General features: G+C 33.1%; 1 protein-coding gene across 6 annotated transcripts in view; it reads left to right on the forward strand.

Annotated features, from left to right (window-relative positions):
* tnksa (tankyrase, TRF1-interacting ankyrin-related ADP-ribose polymerase a) overlaps positions 1 to 18,902 on the forward strand; it is a 174,393-nt gene that overhangs the window by 141,237 nt on the left and 14,254 nt on the right. For all 6 annotated transcript variants that reach the window (XR_015520199.2, XR_015520200.2, XR_015520201.2 and 3 more), the window contains 4 exons: positions 1,947 to 2,056; positions 8,196 to 8,384; positions 11,050 to 11,287; positions 13,524 to 13,606. Coding sequence is in view for 3 of the 6 variants with exons in the window: in XM_087301060.2 (XP_087157186.1) it covers positions 1,947 to 2,056; positions 8,196 to 8,384; positions 11,050 to 11,287; positions 13,524 to 13,606 (620 nt within the window). In the remaining 3 variants the exon portion in view is untranslated. The remainder of the gene's footprint in view (positions 1 to 1,946; positions 2,057 to 8,195; positions 8,385 to 11,049; positions 11,288 to 13,523; positions 13,607 to 18,902) is intronic.

Below are 18,902 nucleotides of genomic sequence, written 5' to 3' on the forward strand. Positions count from 1 at the left end.
AGCATTAGATTATTTTCCCTTTTAGTGATTTTGTGTTTAATCATTTTGAATACCGTATGTTTGATTGGCCAAATTTTATTTAAGGGTTTGATCATTTTTAGTACTTTAGTTATGTTAAGCCCCATTTACCCTGTCAGTGACAAAACAGCATACCCATTCATTTCAGTGTAGAGTTAGCGATCTCCAGTTACTGTACACAAGTAACAAGTACAAAGAGATGCTACAAAGTTGAGAATTCTTTAACTTTAGGCAAATGAAGACTGGCTTTCCCAAGCGACAGCCAATACAAGCATCAGTAGAGTTTACGTTATCCGCTCTCTGCTCCTGCAGCCGGTTGTATTCTTCGTGCTGTAGACTTACACAGACCCGCATTTGCCGCAGGATACACCAAATTAAATGATTTAAAGATGATTCCTTGGATTTACAATATTTTTTAATTTAAGTTTTAAATTCGACCCATATAAATTGTTTGCAACAATTCTGTAGAAATATTTTTTTCAGTGTAAATAGCTGAAATGACAGAACAGGTTTTGTTCTTACTCATATTTGTAATTAAAAGTTTTATGGATTGATTCCATTTATGTTTTATCTTTTCCTTCCACAATGTTTATATCAAAAGCAAGAAAACTCATTTGCAGTCAGTAAATCTCATTAATTAATGTGACATAAGCCATCTCAAGGTGGGAAGGCCACTTCTAGAGACTCCACTTACTGCCCAGGGTGAAAAGCAGCTGCAAGTTGCTGGTAGTGTTTAATTTAATAGCAACTTTTCAAATTTACTTGTAATTATAGCCTTTTTGTCTAATAAAATTTTAGTTTATTTTAATTTTATTTAAATTAAAGATTTAGTTGGGGGTTTAGTTAGCAATAGCAACACAACTTGCTGAAATTTTAATTTACCACTAGCTTCCAGTTTCTGCAATAAAAGCAAGTCTGATTATTGGCCTTTTATCTCCACTGTTTTAATTACTTAATAGATTATGATGCACTAAGGCTGCACGATATTGGAAAATCTGATATTGGAATACTGTGATTAAATGTTGCCATATGAATAGAGTTTTACAAGATGGTTTGAATAGCTCTATTTGATGATTTTCTGGGGAGTCTTAACAGTTCTTACTTTGCAGAGTTCTTACTTCTTCATAGTTCTCAGCAAAGTTCTTACTTTGCTTTGTCTCGTTTCTGGTCACAAGTATCTAATAATTCTTAGATCGAGTAAAAATATTGTTTTGTTTTTAACATCAGAAGAAATTAGTCAGAATTATTTTCCCTTCAAAAGAAGTTTTAATGAAAACAAGCAAATTTAACTGCTAATGGGTTAAGTAAAATAATCTTGTTTTCGCTTTGAAATTAAGGTGAAATTAAGATATTTGGACTAGAAACAAGATTAAATTATTTTTTTTGCATAAATCGTTTGAATTCTTTATGAATATTTAAACACAATTAATATTTGTTACACCTTCAAACTTTGATGCTGCTACGATACATTGTGCAGCCCTAATGTACTTTCTAATTATTTGTTTGAAAAAAGATTGAAATCTCATACTTGTTCCACATGCAGTGGTGTTTAGCAAATCTGACAGACTACAAATGATTGAAGTGGTTTATACCCCAGTTTGGATTCAGTTCCAGATTTGATGCATTTTTCATTGTAAATGTGATCCTGATCTTCATGTAAATTAGATTTTGCGGTGTTCAGGTTTGTAATGATTCTCAATAGCGCTCGTCTGTTTACTTCTTCATAATTTATGGTGATTATTAAATGACCTGCACATTGGTGTTACTTCATGATTTGTGATTTGCTGCAGCAGAAAAGATGTTTTTAGCTCTTTTAGTTTTCAAAGTTTCAAACGTGTGCATGTGCCATGGATTGCTGACTTGTCTGTGATAACAGATGGTTTATAGGCAGACGGATTTACATTTCTCTGCTTTTTTTTCCTCTACAGCTGGCTATAACAATCTGGAGGTAGCTGAGTATTTACTTGAGCATGGAGCAGACGTTAACGCACAGGACAAAGGTGGCCTTATTCCCCTCCACAACGCAGCCTCGTACGGGGTGAGTGCAATTGCTGATTAAAAAGAGGAGTATTTCAGTGCGATTATGAATTCATAGAGACATCTGTTAAGGAGACACGTGTCATGCCTCCAGTGTTGTGTCAGGTCTCTGAAAACCTTGCTCTGGTGCTGCAGATACAAACAAACAGATGTAGATGCTGAATAATCCATGTATTTTTTATCAAGACTAAACAAATGCAAACCTTTACCTGATCCCATATGTGCTTTGATGCAGCATTTTCTGCTACTGTTGAAATCAATGTGTGGCCGTATGCAAAAAGTGTTTGGACATCTGTGTTTGGTCTGCCCACAGAAGCTTGGCTTCTGCACTTTTAATGCATCGCTGCGGCTCATGATTATTTTAGATGGTTTCAGTTGCATTTCCACACCAGAAGCAGAGAACACCATTTGTGAGCAGACAAGACTTAAAAGAGGGTGGTTTAATGCTATTTCATGCGTTCAGAGTAACATATACAATGTTAAAGAGTTGGACCCTCATGCTCAAGCATTGCGTCAAGCTTCAAAAATGATTTCGGCCTAACACAGACTTTTTTTTTTTTCCAAAAATTGTACTTTCTGGTAGTAAGTAGTTTAAAAAAAATTTATTTATTTAATTTTTGAGTCTGACTTTGGGATATGGAGGAGGGAGGAACTTCTTTTATGAGTGCTTTTCTCTGAAAATGTAACCATTTAAAGGTGCACTCACACTAGAGTTGTCACGATACTGGAATTCGAGACCAATCGTCCATTTCCCAGTATGCATGTAATGGATATTTTTTAAATTTCAGTATTGATTATTATAGAATTCCAGTATTCTGACAACTCTAAATCACACTATATCTGAACCTTGCCCAGTCGCGTTTCCCAATTTGTTTGACAAGTGTGAGTGCTCCAAATTGGGCCCAGGCGCTGTTCAGTTGGCTGGCCCTGGCTCGGTTGAAAAAGATGTGCCAGAGAGTGGTTCGGTTGGGCTTTGGCATGGTACGCTTGTAGTGTAAGTGCAAAGTGCACCTAAGCCCGAAACTCAAGATGCGACGTCACTTTTAAGAGACTGGTTTATATGGATTTATTAATCATTCTTACTTTTCAATGAACGCAAACTGACATAGTTTATTTAAGACGCAACCCCCTCGCTGCACATCAGCTACACCTTCAGCAAACCTAATAAGTGCGGCACAATGATTTTTATGACAACTTATGAGTGTCAAGAGTTGTGGATCTGTTTGGCAAAATATTTGACTGCGTGTCGCTGCTTCTTAAACGATTAAAGCAATATAACTAAAGAAATCTCCCCTGTGCTGAGCGAGAGCGATTCTCTTCCTGCTAAACTGAACAGTCACATCATTGATGATGCAAGCGTGCTCAGGGTCGGAAGGTAAAGAATACAGTGTAAGTGCAGGCCGTCGGGGGAGAGGGGAGGGGGGGACAACCATTCTTCGGCATTGTTCAAGTAAACTATACCTAGTCAGAGTACACCCTGACATGCAAGTTTTAAATACTTCAGCTGTTCAACTTATAATTTATTTAAAAAAAGATCACTTTATATTTCCACAACTGCAGTCTGGATTATGACATGAGATGCTGCAACCCCATGCACTTCAATGGAGATTAAAGCTGCTGGTTGTACATGTCAATTCATCCGCTTCTGTCAAATTACATGAAAGTGGCTGTTTAACCAGATAGATGACAAGTAAATTCTCTCTATTAGAAATTGTAAAAAATATTCAGAGAAAGTCTTTTGTCTTAAAAGTATTGAAAAACGGAAGAATTTTCCGAAGATAATATAAAAGATGGATGCAGTACTTCTCTATAGGTTCTAAAGATGAATATGAATTTGTAATTTGTAATAAGCATGATGCATCCCCTTTTAGTTCAACTGAAAATGTCATCATTTACTCAAGTTCATGTCATACCAGTCATGTTATAAGTTAAATTGGCTGAATATCAGACTTTTCTAAGTCATTATAATTTCTAATAAAAAATTATATAAATATATATGTGTGTGTGTGTGTGTGTGTGTGTGTGTGTGTGTGTGTGTGTATGTATGTGTGTGTGTGTGTGTATGTAAATGTATGTAGGTTTAATGTATGTAGGTTTAATGGATGGATATAAATCTCTCACCTTTAATTTGAACTATTGTCATTTGCCTTCCAAAAATGATTTAATTTCTTCTGGGTTTGAAATGACACACTGATTAAGGTTAAGTAAAAAAAAGCAGAGCTATAATTCAAAGGTGAACTGACCCTTTAATCCCACTCAGCACAGAACAATTCTAATACGGGATTTTACTCTTTCTGGAAATCATATTCAGGGAAAACCCATATCAGGTGATGCTGGCTGGGGGTATTTATCAGCATCTGCCCTCTGGAGGTCTATGGGGATGTGATTAGAGAATGCAGATAGAAGGGAGCAGATTGCAGTTACATAAACATGCTGGATCAGAACTAGCCAGACTCTTCACTGCACTCCCATACGCTCTGTTGCCATCCAAGAAACAGGACCTCTGTGACTGCAGTTGTGAGATTCTCATTGGCTGGGAGTGTAGTGGCAGGTTGCCTGGGCCTTGCTGATTGGCTGGAGGAGAGCTGGCAGCCGGCCGATGCTGGCTGACCTTGAGTGCGCCTCCCTCTGTTCATATACGGCCTGTTTGTGTAGAGACTGAGAGTGTTCGACAAACACCGCCAGCTGATCACAGTTTCATACAGTCACCACTGCTGCTGATGGGAGGCTGGTTCAGGACAGCTCAGACACACACTGCGCATCACTACTCACAGTTGGCCAAATATCAAGTTTGTTTTGTCCTGCAAACTCCATTGGAAGTTAGAACAGCTCTCATATGGCATTTAAAGGGATAGTCTAGCCAAAACTGCAAAAGATGCAACGTGGTTATTCTCATTGTGTCACCCTTAGTGTTGTTATTGTTACACTCTAAAAATCGTTGGGTTAGTTATTTAACCCAATGGTTGAGTTAAAAATATTTGGTGTTTTGTTGGCTTATTTTAAACCTTTATTGGGTTATTTTTAAATAACTCAACCAATTGGGTTAAAAAATTTTTAATACAAGTGATACACGTATTTGAAACATTTGGTCGTCATTCTCGCCTTTAAGACCCAGCGGAGACATCAACACAATAATAATAATAATAATAATAATAATAATAATAATAATAATAATAATAATTTATTATTATATAGCCACTTATTTATTTGGCACAAATAAATAAGTTTTGTAATCCATATTTTTGGGTTAACCTTAACAACTGGTTAATGGATTGGGTTAAAATATCCCAACAGCAGGTTGGTGCCAAAACGACCCATCAACGACCTGTTGGGTTATTATTAACCCAACTGTTTTAAGTGAGTATATAAAGGTAATTAAATATATAAATTAATTTTAAATAAAGATGAAAGAGCTATAAAATAGGTGAAACATGAGTCAAAATATTCATATTATCTTAAACATATAAGAGAATTAACTTGATTGTTGTATTGTATGTGTATTTTTTATTAAATATGGTTATCGTCAGTACATTATACTGCATATTTATAGTGATATTTTTGATATATATAACTATTATCATCAATACTATTGCAACACCACTATACATAAATAAAACTACAAGTGAATGAATGCATGCATGAATGAATCAAATGGCAAAACATTTAATCTGTTTGATTAAGCCATTTTAAAATAAAAACTAATTTATATTATTCATCCAAAATACAACCATAACAAAATATGAAGAGTTCAGGTCCAAAAGCCGCTAAACACCTCCTTCGCCAAAAATGAGCTAACGACATTGATAGAATACTTTAGGCACGTAGTACATATTCAATAAATATTCTTGCTTCAAATCATCTAAATCCCAGCTTCAGCGCATTCAGAAATAACAGTTTGTATGCAAAAGCCTCTAAACGCCACTTGCCTTTGGCAGCAGAAGCCGATATGTCCCGAAAACCAATCAGAAAGCGTGAATCGAATCATATGATTTCAATGTTATGGTGCGCTGATACAGCGCCTTTTATGAGGAGACTGTTTTATTCCACTTTCGATTCTGATTTTCAAATATGTAATTTGATGAACTGCATGAGCCTGTCTGACTGTCAGTGAATGGCAAATGAAAACGTCCCTTACCTCAAAAGTCTGCATTATAAGAAAAAGAAAACACTGTACAGTCAGAAGAGTAGCATGCATTCATAACGTTTTTTTTTGCACAGCAACACTACTTGGAATGAGTCCTATATACTATACATTAAACAACAACTGCATTTCTTGAAAGATGAAGTTAAGATGCTGTTCCTTTATCCTGCATCGATGCTATGAGGATAAATATTAGATGAAAAAAGAGTGACAGCTTTTAAAAGTGTCTGAGAGACATCTCTTTTTTTGCACAGTAGGCCTACCTTGTGTTTTATTTACTTATGTGAGCTATGTTTTAAAAGATAAATATAATGTATTAAACTATACATAATTTATATTACTTCAATAAATTATATTACTTTTTTTATTAATGGACAATGCACAGATATTGATGTTTCACAATGTTTTTACACTTCATTTTTTTTTATCTAACAAGCTTAGTATACATTGCTCTACTTACATTAAATCTAAATCCCAAATATCAGAAATGACAACAGATTAAGATTTAATTAATGTCAAGATTTAATAATTTTATTGATTAATACACGCACTTGACAGATTTCATTAAATCATTTTACTTCTGCTTAGTCTCTGGTTTATCAGCGGTTACCACAGTGGAATGAGCCGCCACTTACTTGACAGATTTATGTATTTTTAATTTTAGTTGGTTTGTGTAATGTGTTTTATGTTTGGTAAAATAATTTCTAATTGTATCTTTAGTTGATTTTTTAACTAATTATAATGTCTTGGCTCAATAGCTGGATTTAGAGGTATTTGTTAAAAAAAAAAAAAAAAAAAAAAGCACAAGTGGATTTAGCTGGTTTTGACGCAAAAAAAGTCTACCTTGTTAAAAACCAAAGAATTGTCTAAAGTGACTTTTTTGAAAAATGTATATTTTATTTTACAGTTAATAACTTTTTCATTATCTATCAAATGAAACTTCTTAGCCTAATTATAGGGGCCTGATAGAAAATGTTCATTTACAAAAATAGAGGTCTGATGGATTTAGAGGGTTTTGCATCTGAACTCTACATATATTTTTAATCGTACAAAAGATTTCAGCGAAAAAAAAAAAGAAATCTCAGTTTCAAGTGTAATATTACATTATTTTGAATATGATTTTAACTTGAGAAATGCAGCAGAACCATTCTTTTTGTCATTATCAAGTCTACTCAGAATCTGCGCCCACAGAAATATGTGGATTTCTGCAGATTTTTAGAGTCTATCGATATATTTATTTACTTGTGTAAATGTGTGTATATTTCATTTTTATAATAATTATTAATATTATTATTATCAATCAATTCATCTTATTATTAATATTATGCAATAGTATGCAAATGTTTTTATTATTTATGCACAATAGAATTTTACTTTAATGTGGGTGTATTATATGACAAAGGTAATGTAGCTTTTTTTTACTAAAAAAGTGGTTAATGGATTTCCTTAATAAACCTTAATAAGGTTTATTAACCTCAATAAAAATTGAGGTTACATTTTATTTTGATGGACTGTTTGTTGAATTTAAGTTACATTGCAATGCCAACTAATTCTTATTAGATTATAAGTAGACTGTTAGTTTGTGGTTAGGGTTAGTATAAGTTGACATGTACTTGCAAAGTTTCTTATAGTCAGTTAAATGTCTGTTGAATTGTCAGTATCAGCAGATATTAAGCAGACAGTCTAATAATACTCAAATGGACAATCAAAATAAAGAGTTACCAAAATTGGAAATTGGGAAATAATAAAGCAAAAAAATTTCAGCCTCTATATTCTCAAAATCATTCCACATAAATCTGCAGATTTTATTTACAAAATTGTACACTGAAGCAGCAAAAATAAATCATCATTTAGTCATCATAGTCCTTTACTCTCCCTCGGGTTGTTTTAAATTTGTTTCTGTTGTATGGAAGTCAAGATGTGCAGAAGTTATTTCAGGTGAATCATCCCTTTAAAGATTGCAAGAGTTTTCCTAATTAGCCTGTGTCTTCTCTTTCAGCATGTGGATATCGCAGCCCTGTTGATCAAGTATAACACCTGTGTAAATGCCACTGATAAATGGGCCTTCACACCCCTTCATGAGGCTGCACAAAAGGGCCGCACACAACTCTGTGCTCTGCTGCTGGCCCACGGGGCTGACCCCACCATGAAGAACCAGGAGGGCCAGACACCACTTGACTTGGCCACGGTAATGCACAGACTCCTCACACACAGTTTCACTAATGCATACACAGCAGAGCGGCAGAATGCTAGATTCTGATTGGCTGATGAACAATCAAAACTGTGAAATATATTTTTTTGATCAACGCTGAGCTATAGTAGTTCCAGGCATCATCTTTGACATCATTAGGCTGCGTGTTCACCCAAGCATTTTTTCAAGCTGAGCATTTGTTGTCAATGGTGGTGCCGCATTTTTTGCATGGCCGTTTTATGGTCTGCACTAAGCACAAAAACGCTGCACCATACAATTACATTGAAAGACGGGGCTGGACTATACTACGTAACTGTAAATATATGATCAGACTTTTAACTTGTAACGGTACAGGAGGGATACTTTGCCTCATAGCAACTGACTGAAAAAAGTGCTGCACTGCAAAGTGCTCACAGCTGAGCATTTTAAGAACAGTACTCGTGTTTCTGCTACACAAAAACACTTTAGTTGACACGCAGCCTTACATGTCTATAAAACTATACCAACTTATTATTATTATTTGTTTTTCAAATAATTTTACAGCCTACAAATACCAAACAACAAATCAAAACAGATGACAAATGTATTGAACAGTGGGTTTAATTCAGTAATAATTGTGTACATTTTACATGTTTATATGTTCAGTAGAACTTGCATGAAAACTTTCCACCTAATTCACAAGACGTGTGAGCGCACATGAGCTTGTTCATAAACTCATTGTTCTGTTAGTGGATTCAAAGTCTCTTAAATGAGCCTACCTGTCTTGGACCCCTAATTAAACTGTATTATCAGTTTTTAATGTCAAGTTATTATTACCACCCTGCACTTACAAAAAAGAATAGCACTTGCTGTTTGTTTAAACTACTTATTTAAAATGAGCTGAAACAACACATTTATTGTGGATTTTTTTGGGGACAAGTTAATTGGTTTATGTTCAATCCACTTAAATTTTTAAAAACAATTAAGTTAACTTAATTCCTTCATGTTGTCCCAACACAGATCAACTGTGTGGAACCCAACATTTTTCACAGTGTGTACAATTCAAGAAAATTGTATAAGTTTGTTTTAGGGTAGGGTCCTTTATACATCCTTATAAGCCCCCGGGGGTACATGATTGTTGCATACATGTGGAGTAAGCTTTTCTTGAATTGTTTTCATACAATTACAATAAATTTTCGTACAAAAGTTTTTGATGAATCATGATTTATCTTGAAAATGACCGTATGCACATATCACTCAAATCATAGGCTTGTTTAGTGAATGAATCCCAGTCACTTTTGTCTGATGACTCTAGTATAAGTGGAATAATTGACACTGGTCCATTGAGTTTTTAAAAATGAATCAACACTCTGCTTCATGTTTTGGCTGGATCACCACCTCAGGTGTACATTATTTTTAATAATTCAAAAACCTGTCATCAGTAGGCCCACATGGAATCTGCCCGCGCAGAACTCTGAACTCTGAATTCTGCGGATTTTTGCAGATTTCTGCAGATTTTTAGCCCATCATTAATTCTGTTTATTTACTTGAGTAAATGTGTAAATCTGAATTTATTCAGTTTTTATTCTGTAATTTATTACTATTTATTTCATATATTAAGGTTTTAGTTATGACACTCCGCTGGATACTCCCAAAATAATTCCGCAGAAATCCGCAGATTTTTACCAAAATTCTCTGCAGAAATAGCAAAAAACATCCGCAGATTCCGTCTGGCCCTAGTCATCAGTTAATATGTACAGTTGAAGTCAGAGTTATTAGCCCCCTTAATTATTAGCCCCCTGTATATTTTTCCGCAATGTCTGTTTTAAACTTAATAGTTTTAATAACTAATTTCTAATAACTGATTTACCATGATGATAGCACATAATATTTTAGTAGATATTTTTCAAGCTACTAGTATTCAGCTTAAAGTGCAATTTAAATACCTTAATAGGGTTAATAGGCAGATTAGGGTAATTAAGCAAGTCATTTTTTAATGGTGGTTTGTTCTGTAAAAGTAAGCTAATAATATTGAGCTTAAAATGGTTCTAAAAAAATTAAAAACTGCTTTTGTTTTAGCCATAATTAAAACAAATAAGACTTTCTCCTGAAGAAAAAATATTATAGGAAATACTGTGAAAAAGGCTCTGTTAAACATCATTTGGGAAATATATATAAAAAAAAAAACAAATTACATTAGGGCTAATAATTTCGACTTCAACTGTCCATAAAAACATCAGCGTTTGTTCAAACTATCTGCAAAATCTCCAAGTTATTCAGTCTTATACAAAAGTTTGATGCTCTGCAAGACTATTTGTTCCTGTTGTAAGGTCTCATATGGTTCAGGTGGCCGAGACTGTCCAGAGATATTGGGACATTTATCTTCTAAACACATAAGCTGAGGCGTTTAAATCCTTGTCCCGTGTGTTGGTGCTTGTGTGAAGCAATGGTAAATCTGCCGTAACCTTTAGTAATTGGGCTCCTGTGGCCGCGCTCATGCCAGGTGCTAATGACACAGCTGTTCTTAGCTTTTATTGTCCTTTTCTAGAAGCCATTCTAGCGCTGTGTTCAACTTACCAGCTAATTTAACCAATCGCTTATGTAACATGAATAATATTTGCAACTGATCACACTGATCATGGATTTCTAATAGAAGGTGGTGTTGATTTGCTGTGATCTCCAGGCGGATGATATCCGGGCGCTGTTGATTGATGCGATGCCCCCTGAAGCGCTGCCTAGTTGTTTCAAGCCCCAGGCGACGGTGGTCAGCGCCTCTGTCATCTCACCGGGATCTACGCCTTCATGCCTGTCTGCTGCCAGCAGCATAGACAATCTGGCCGGCCCTCTGACTGAGCTGGCCGTTTCTGGAGCCTCAGGCCCTGCTGATGGGGCCACAGGAACTGAGAGGAAGGAGGGAGAAAGTGAGTTGAAGAATTTGAACATTAAGAATTTGGTATCCCTTTGCAATAGTGTGTCATTTGAAAACATTAATGACAACAATGTGTGTTTTTATAATTTATTTTTATAATATTTTTTTCTTCAAATACTTTATTTTATCTGTTTTATGCATTTTTTGTGCAGTTTAGATTGGAGAATAAAGAGGACAAACTTAATTTATTTTGATGTAATTGTGTTTTTCCCCCTCTTTTTAATTTGCATATTGTTTGGAAGGTTTTTAATAGTTTACAAAAACTACAAACATTATTTTTTTATTTTAAATATGTTTAAAACTATTTACAAAAAATGACAATTTAATTAAAATACTTTAAAAAATATAAATATAATTCCAAAAAAAATATTTATTTTAAAAGCTAAAATACAATAAAAATATAATAAATAAAACTAATGAACATTGAAAAAACACAACAAAAGAATTTAAACTTTAAATAAAAATTCAAATAGGACATCTTAAAACCATGTAAATAAATACAACTAAATTAAATAATTTTAAAAATTACAATTATTAAAATGATTTTGTCAATTTTTAAGTATAATAAAATAATTATTAAAAATACAATTTAATGAATAAAAATTATAGAATATAAATGTAAACTCAATTATGGAAATATATTTTAAAAGCTAAAACGGAATAAAAAAAAGAATAAATCTAATGAAAACGGCAAAAAAAAAAACTAAAACTTTAATTAAAAATTAAAATATGAAATCTAAATACCATTTAAATAAAAACAACTCAATTAAACACTTTTTAAACACCAACCATTAATTTAATTAATACAAATTAATTCAAATATTATATAAAAGCATTTTAATAAAATATAAATGTAATCCCTAATTTAGAAACGTATTTTAAAAGCTAAAATAAATAAATTAAATAAATTAAACTAATGAACATTGCAAAAACACAATAAAAAAACTAAAACTTCAAACAAAAATCAAAAACCTAAAAACCTTGTAAATAAATACAACTAAATTTAATTAGTTTTAAAACACCAACCAGTAAAAATATTTTGTTATTTTAAATATACAAATTAAAAATTATTTATGAAATATCACAATTGAAGTAAAATACATATAAAAAAACATACAATATAAATGTAATTCTGAATATATAAATATATTTTAAAAGCTAAAATGGAATACAAAAATTATAAATGCAACTAATGAAAATTGATCTACAATGAAATATAACTAATGAAAAAGAACTAAAACTGTGCATAAAAGAGAAAATAGGAAACCTAAATACCATTTAAATAAACTAAATTGAAACCTTTTTAAACACCAACCTTTAAAAATGTTTTATATTAAAATTATATTAAAAGGATTTATAAAAAAAAAATACAATTTCATTAAAACATAAGAAATCATATAATATAAATGTAAGTCCAAAATATCTTTTAAAAGCTAAAATGCAATAATAAATATAATAAACAAAAAATTAATGACCATTGAAAAAACACAACAAAAGAACTAAAATTTTAAATAAAAATCTAAACACCATTTAAATAAATACAACTGAATTAAATTTAAAACTACAATCAGTTATTCAGTTATTTATTATTCAGTTATTTAAAATTATCTATCAAAAATTTCTCATAAAAATGACAATTTAATTTAGATATTAATGAAATTAATGTAGGTCCAAATATAGAAATATATGTTAAAAGCTAAAATGCAATAAAAATATAATAAATACAACTGATGAACACTGCAAAAACACAACTAAAGAATTAAAACTTTAAATAAAAATGGAAATATAAATCTAAAACCATTTATCATACAAAATAATACAAAAAAATTAATTAAAATGATTTATAAAAAAATTATAATTTATTTAAAATATAAACAATTATATAATATAAATGTTATTCCAATTATAGAAATATATTTTAAAAGCTGAAATGCAATAAAAATATCAGAAATATAACTAATGATCATTGCACAAACACAACAAAAGAACTAAAACCTATTTAAATCTATAAGAACTTAAACTTATCTAAATCTTATCTTATCTAAATCTTATCTTTTTAAAGACAAGTCTAAAAACAATTTAAATAAATTAACTAAATAGATTATTTCACATTAAAAACTACAACAGTTACAGCTGTTTTATCCTATAAATCTCAGAAAAAAAATTGTCAGTAGATTTAGACTTAAATGCAGGTTAATTATAATTGTTATATTTTTCTTTCTCTCCAGTTACAATTCTGGATATGAACATCAGCCAGTTCCTGAAGAGCTTGGGCTTGGAGCATTTGCGGGATATTTTTGAGCGGGAACAGGTAAGGTCACGTCCGCGGATCAAATCAATTTCACTCATCTCAATCTCATCAGCTCCACTCCACACATTAAATTGCCAGCTGTCCCGCCGTTGTTTCCTGAACAGAACTCCAGGTCCTTCTCGTCAGAGTTATGTAAATGCGATGACATCTGCAGCCTCGTAATTATCTCCTTTCAATATACTCTCTCTCTCTTCATCATTTCTACCCGACTCCTCCTCTGCTGGATACTGAGAGATTACTAGCGTCTCTCAATCTTTATAGGTGTGAGAGAGAGATCCTGGGTGATGGACTGACCTCTGCGCCCCCTTCTTTTGATTAATACAGTCATGCTGCTCCTTCACACTGAGCTCAGGACTCTGTTGCTCCTCTATAGCATTTCTTCTCAGCTTCTTTCTTGCTCTTCTTTAGCTGCGGCAAAGATGCTAAAAACCTGTTGGGAAATTGCATTAGAATGGCAGGGAAATTGACACATTATCTATATTGGGATGCTAATTCAAGTAAAATTTTATGCATATTTTAATGCAAGTAAATTGCAAATTTTAATGCAAGTAAAATTTAATTTAATACAGTATGTTGGGCAGGGCTTCATTTTGGATCTAGAATACAATTGAAGTCAAAATATTTTTTTCAAATATTCCCTAAATGATGTTTAAGAGAGCAAGGACATTTTCACAGTATTTCCTATATTATTTTTATAATATTAGTTTGTTTTATTTTGGCCAGAATAAAAGCAGTTTTTAATAATAATTAAAAAAAACATCTTTAGGTCGATATTATTAGCCCCTTAAGCAATATATATTTTTAATTGTGTACAGCTGTGGTCCCCAACCTTTTTATCACTGCAGACCTGTCAACGCTTGACAATTTTACCGTGGCTTGTGGGGGTGGGTGTTCATAGATTACTAAATGACCATCAACTATTTTGATGTGTTTGGGTTTTCTGTGTTTGTCTGAGGTAATTAGTCTACCAGAATGTGTATATTCCATGTAGTATGAATCTGATCGGTCAGTACTTGTCATGTGACATGTGGTGCTCTTGTGGCGTTCTGAAAAGTTGAGATGTTATTACACCTATTGCATACGACACTCCCAAAATGCGAATGCAAGCCGCATTCTTCCATTGGAATTAACGAACTTACATCATGAAATTAACTGAATTTACATTATGATTAAAGTTATTGCACATCTGACGGTTCCTGCCTCTGAATGAGCAAGTTTTAGCTACAGTACTTGTAGTGTTCAGAAAAAATACAAAACACTCACGAAGAAACTCGACAGAGAGGAACATAAAAACCTACTGCCTGCTAGTGTTTCAGTGTTATTGCAGAGGAACACAAACCACATTAAGTATAAATCCACGACTATGTGCAAGGTAGGCGCTGTGGGTCACACCGATCACTTAACGCAGAAGTAATCAGCCTTAAGGCCACTTTTATTTGCGATCTCCAGCTGTTGATCTTCTTGCACAGACATGCTGGATTCACCTGATTCATTGAAAAATGGGTTGCAAATTCATACCTTGGCTGTTTGTGGGTCCTTCTCTGGGTCTTTTCCCATTCACAAAGAAACTTTCCAAAGATGTCTGAATTTTATATTTTTATTCTTATTTTAAAAATAGTTTTTGAATTTATCTTGACAAACTATATTTAATGTATGTCATTTTCATGTCTGAACTCAAAAAGTGTGGTGAACAAATTAAGAGGGGTTAAAAATTAAGAATGGTCTATTTGATTTCATGGGGACTAATGCACCAAATTTGATCATTGTCTCAAATTTTTTAATGTATTTATTTTCTGTTTCTTTTTTACAATTATATTAGATTGTATGATTGTTTAAATTAATTATTTATTAAAGTTAAATAAATAACAAAAATTAAACAATAAATAAAATACACATTTAATTATTAATTCATTTGAAAGATTTCTCTTTAGCTTTCTGAAATAAATCAACTTAAAATCTTAAATCATACTTTTACAAACTGTAAATTCACAACAGACATAAAGCTTTTCTTTGGTTAGTGGAGGAAACAAAGCAGCTGCCCTGGCTTTTAATATGCGTCAAGCAGAGATAATCTAAAAAGAAAATACCATCTAAACTTGTCTAAACAGAGGATTCTCCTAATAAAGCTTATAGAATCTCTTACCTCCTTCTGCAATTAAGGTTGTTTTAAATTCAACTATAATCCCCCGATAAGATAAAAATAACACATATGAAAGTATATTAAATAAAGCACATGGATTAAGAATAGATTTTTACTCTGGCATTAGATGAAATGAAGAAGATGGTTAACCCTTTACCTGTTTCATACCTTTGAGTTTCTTTATTTAAAAACACAAGAGAAGATATTTTTTTAAATGTTGGAAACCTGTAAACACTGACTTCCATAGTATCTTTTTTTCTACCATGTAAGTCGCTGGTTACAGGTTTTTACCTTTCTTCAAAATATCTTTTTTTTTTTTGTTTAACAGAAGAAAAAGTCATAAATGTTTGGAGACACATGAGGGTGGGTAAACCCCACACGGAATCTGCACGCGGAGAAATACGCAAATTTCCTCAGATTTTGAGCCTATCAATGAGTCTATTTATTTACTTGTGTAAATGTATGTAAATTTATATTAATTCAGTTTTTTTATTAATTTCTGTATTATTATTGAAATTATTACTACTTAATTTCAGTAGTATTATTATTTATGATTTATTTACAATACAGTTTGTAAAGTAAGATTTTCTCTCTTGTAGTAGATATATGAGACACTTGCTTTGTTTACCAAATAAGTGGTTCTAATTGGATTTGCATTGTAAACATTAAATAAAAGTTTCAAAATGTGTTATTATAAATTATTTCATATATTAAGTTTTTAGGTATGAAACTACCAAAATTATTCAGCATAAGTCTGCAGATTTTTTTTTTTTACAAAATTCTTTGCAGAAATAGTAACCGCAGATTCTGTATGGCCCCTATTCATGGGTGAACTATCGCTTAAACACACATCCTGCCTAAACGGTTATAATGAAACTCATTCATTCATTCATTCATTTTCTTGTCGGCTTTGTCCCTTTATTAATCCGGGGTCGCCACAGCGGACTGAACCGCCAACTTATTCAGCAAGTTTTTATGCAGCGGATGCCCTTCCAGCTGCAACCCATCTCTGGGATATTATAATGAAACTATCCAAACATAAAAAATATCATCTGTACAATCTTATTGTTTAATATTGAAAACATCATGGAATCATGAAAGTATGAAATGAACGGAGGTAAATATTTGTACAATATTTGCTTTCTAGTTTGCTGATTGTGAATTTGGAGCAACAGTTGTCCAGTTTTGATTTCTGATTGTTCAATTTGTTTCATCTCTACTTTAAATTCATTTTTTTAAAAGGTACCAGGTAGGGTTGCACCATATTGGAAAAATCTGACATTACAATTATTTTTTTTTTCTGCAATATGAATCTTATTTAACCAGATGAATTGAATAGCTCTATTTGGAAAGGTTTTATTAATTTAGATAGATTGGGATAATCAAATCTACTTCTATGCAGTGTGTTTGCATAAGTGCAAACTTAACATAATAAATTACAAGCATATATAAATACAACAGAGCACAACAAAAGTGAAATAGACAGTGCTTCATGGTTTTCTGGAGAGTCTAACAGTATTCAGGTACAGAAATCAAACATAAAAATAACATGATTATTATTGCATAAATGATTTCAAAATGATAACGTTTAATAATGCTTTTATTTTTTAATATTTAATAAATGATCTAATCCTGGAATGTGACTACTGCGGATACACACATTTCGATATCGATGCTCGAATGATATATTGTGCAGCCCTAGTACCAGAACACATTCAGGTGATTTTTTTTTCCTTCTATTTTTTAAAATCCCACCACAGTCTCTCAATCTTTATAGGTGAGACGAGAGATCATAGGTGATGGAGCTGACCTCTGCCTCCTTTTTCATTATTACAGCAGTGTCTCTCCTTCACATGGAGCTGAGTTGTTCCAGCTTTTCTTCCGCTCAGCTTTGACTTGAGTCTTGGGACCCGATTGGCACGCTGCGCCAGACCCGCCACTCATTTGCACATAGATGAACAGAAATGGTCTTTGGCGGCCACCAGCTGGGAAGAGCGCTTGATGTGAGGGGCTGAAATGGCTTGTGATTGTGGCTTTAGTAAGACGCATTCATCTGTCTCGCGGTGACTCACTCTTCTGCTCGCTCTCCATCTTATTCTGCTTCGCTGTGCCCACGGGAGATGGAGCATGAAGAGGCAACACTTTTTTTTTTGAGACGCGCTGAAAGACTGAGTGCAAATGAGATTGAGGACGCGCTCACAGATCTCATACACACAGCAGTGTCGTCATTAGATGCGTCTGGTTTAAGCCTCCCAGCAGTTTAGAGCTGTCTCTTCGCTTTGCTGGTGCCGTCAGGAGGACCGAATGGGAATATTTGTCTCTCTTAGGTGTCTGGTGCATGTCTGATGCATTTCCACTTTATTTTTTAGTAGAGATGGGTTATTCAATTCAATTCATGTTTATTTCTATAGCGCTTTTACAATGTAGATTGTGTCAAAGCAGCTTAACATAGAAGTTCTATTCTAGAAAATGTGTCAGACCAGTTTTTAGAGTTGCAGTTCAGTTCAGTGTGGTTTACATTTCACTGCTGAATGTCCAAACACCGAAGAGCAAATCCATCGATGCACTGCTCCACAAGTCCCAAACCAAACAACCCAATGGTGACAGGGGCTAGGAACAAACTTTACTAATTGACGAAAGTTAAGGAAAAAACCACAACCGTCTTCTTTGGCCTAACTTCTTGTGCAGAGCTGCAGACTAGGTGCCCGAGGCTGGAGAACACTGGACGTCCATCGTGGAGGGTTATAGTGGTTAATCAGGCCCAAAGTTATCTGTCATAAAGTTATCTGTAGCTCAAATGACGACATTCTCTATTTTGCCTTTCGTATGGCTCTGAACTGTTAAAACACCTCTCAAATCGCTATTTCGGGTGCGAAAAACAGAAAAAGTCAAACCAGGTTTGAATTTTTTAATGGCGAATGAAAGTTTCAGAGGCAGTGTGTCAATACGATTGACAAACCGCGAGGTCACTTTTTTTTTTTACTGAAAATTACGGATGAAAATTTTGATTCATTGTACAATAACCTTAACCCTGACACATAATGCAGCTTTTATCAATATTTTAGAAACCGCATTTAAATATCACCAGTACTGAATTCATGAATTGCGCATTTACTATTAGGATAAAGCATTTGTGTTTATTATGGGCTCATTTTA

The sequence above is a fragment of the Danio rerio genome, chromosome 21 (genome assembly GCF_052040795.2).
Source record: "Danio rerio strain M-AB ecotype USA chromosome 21, GRCz13ab, whole genome shotgun sequence".
NCBI classification, from domain to species: Eukaryota; Metazoa; Chordata; class Actinopteri; order Cypriniformes; family Danionidae; genus Danio; species Danio rerio.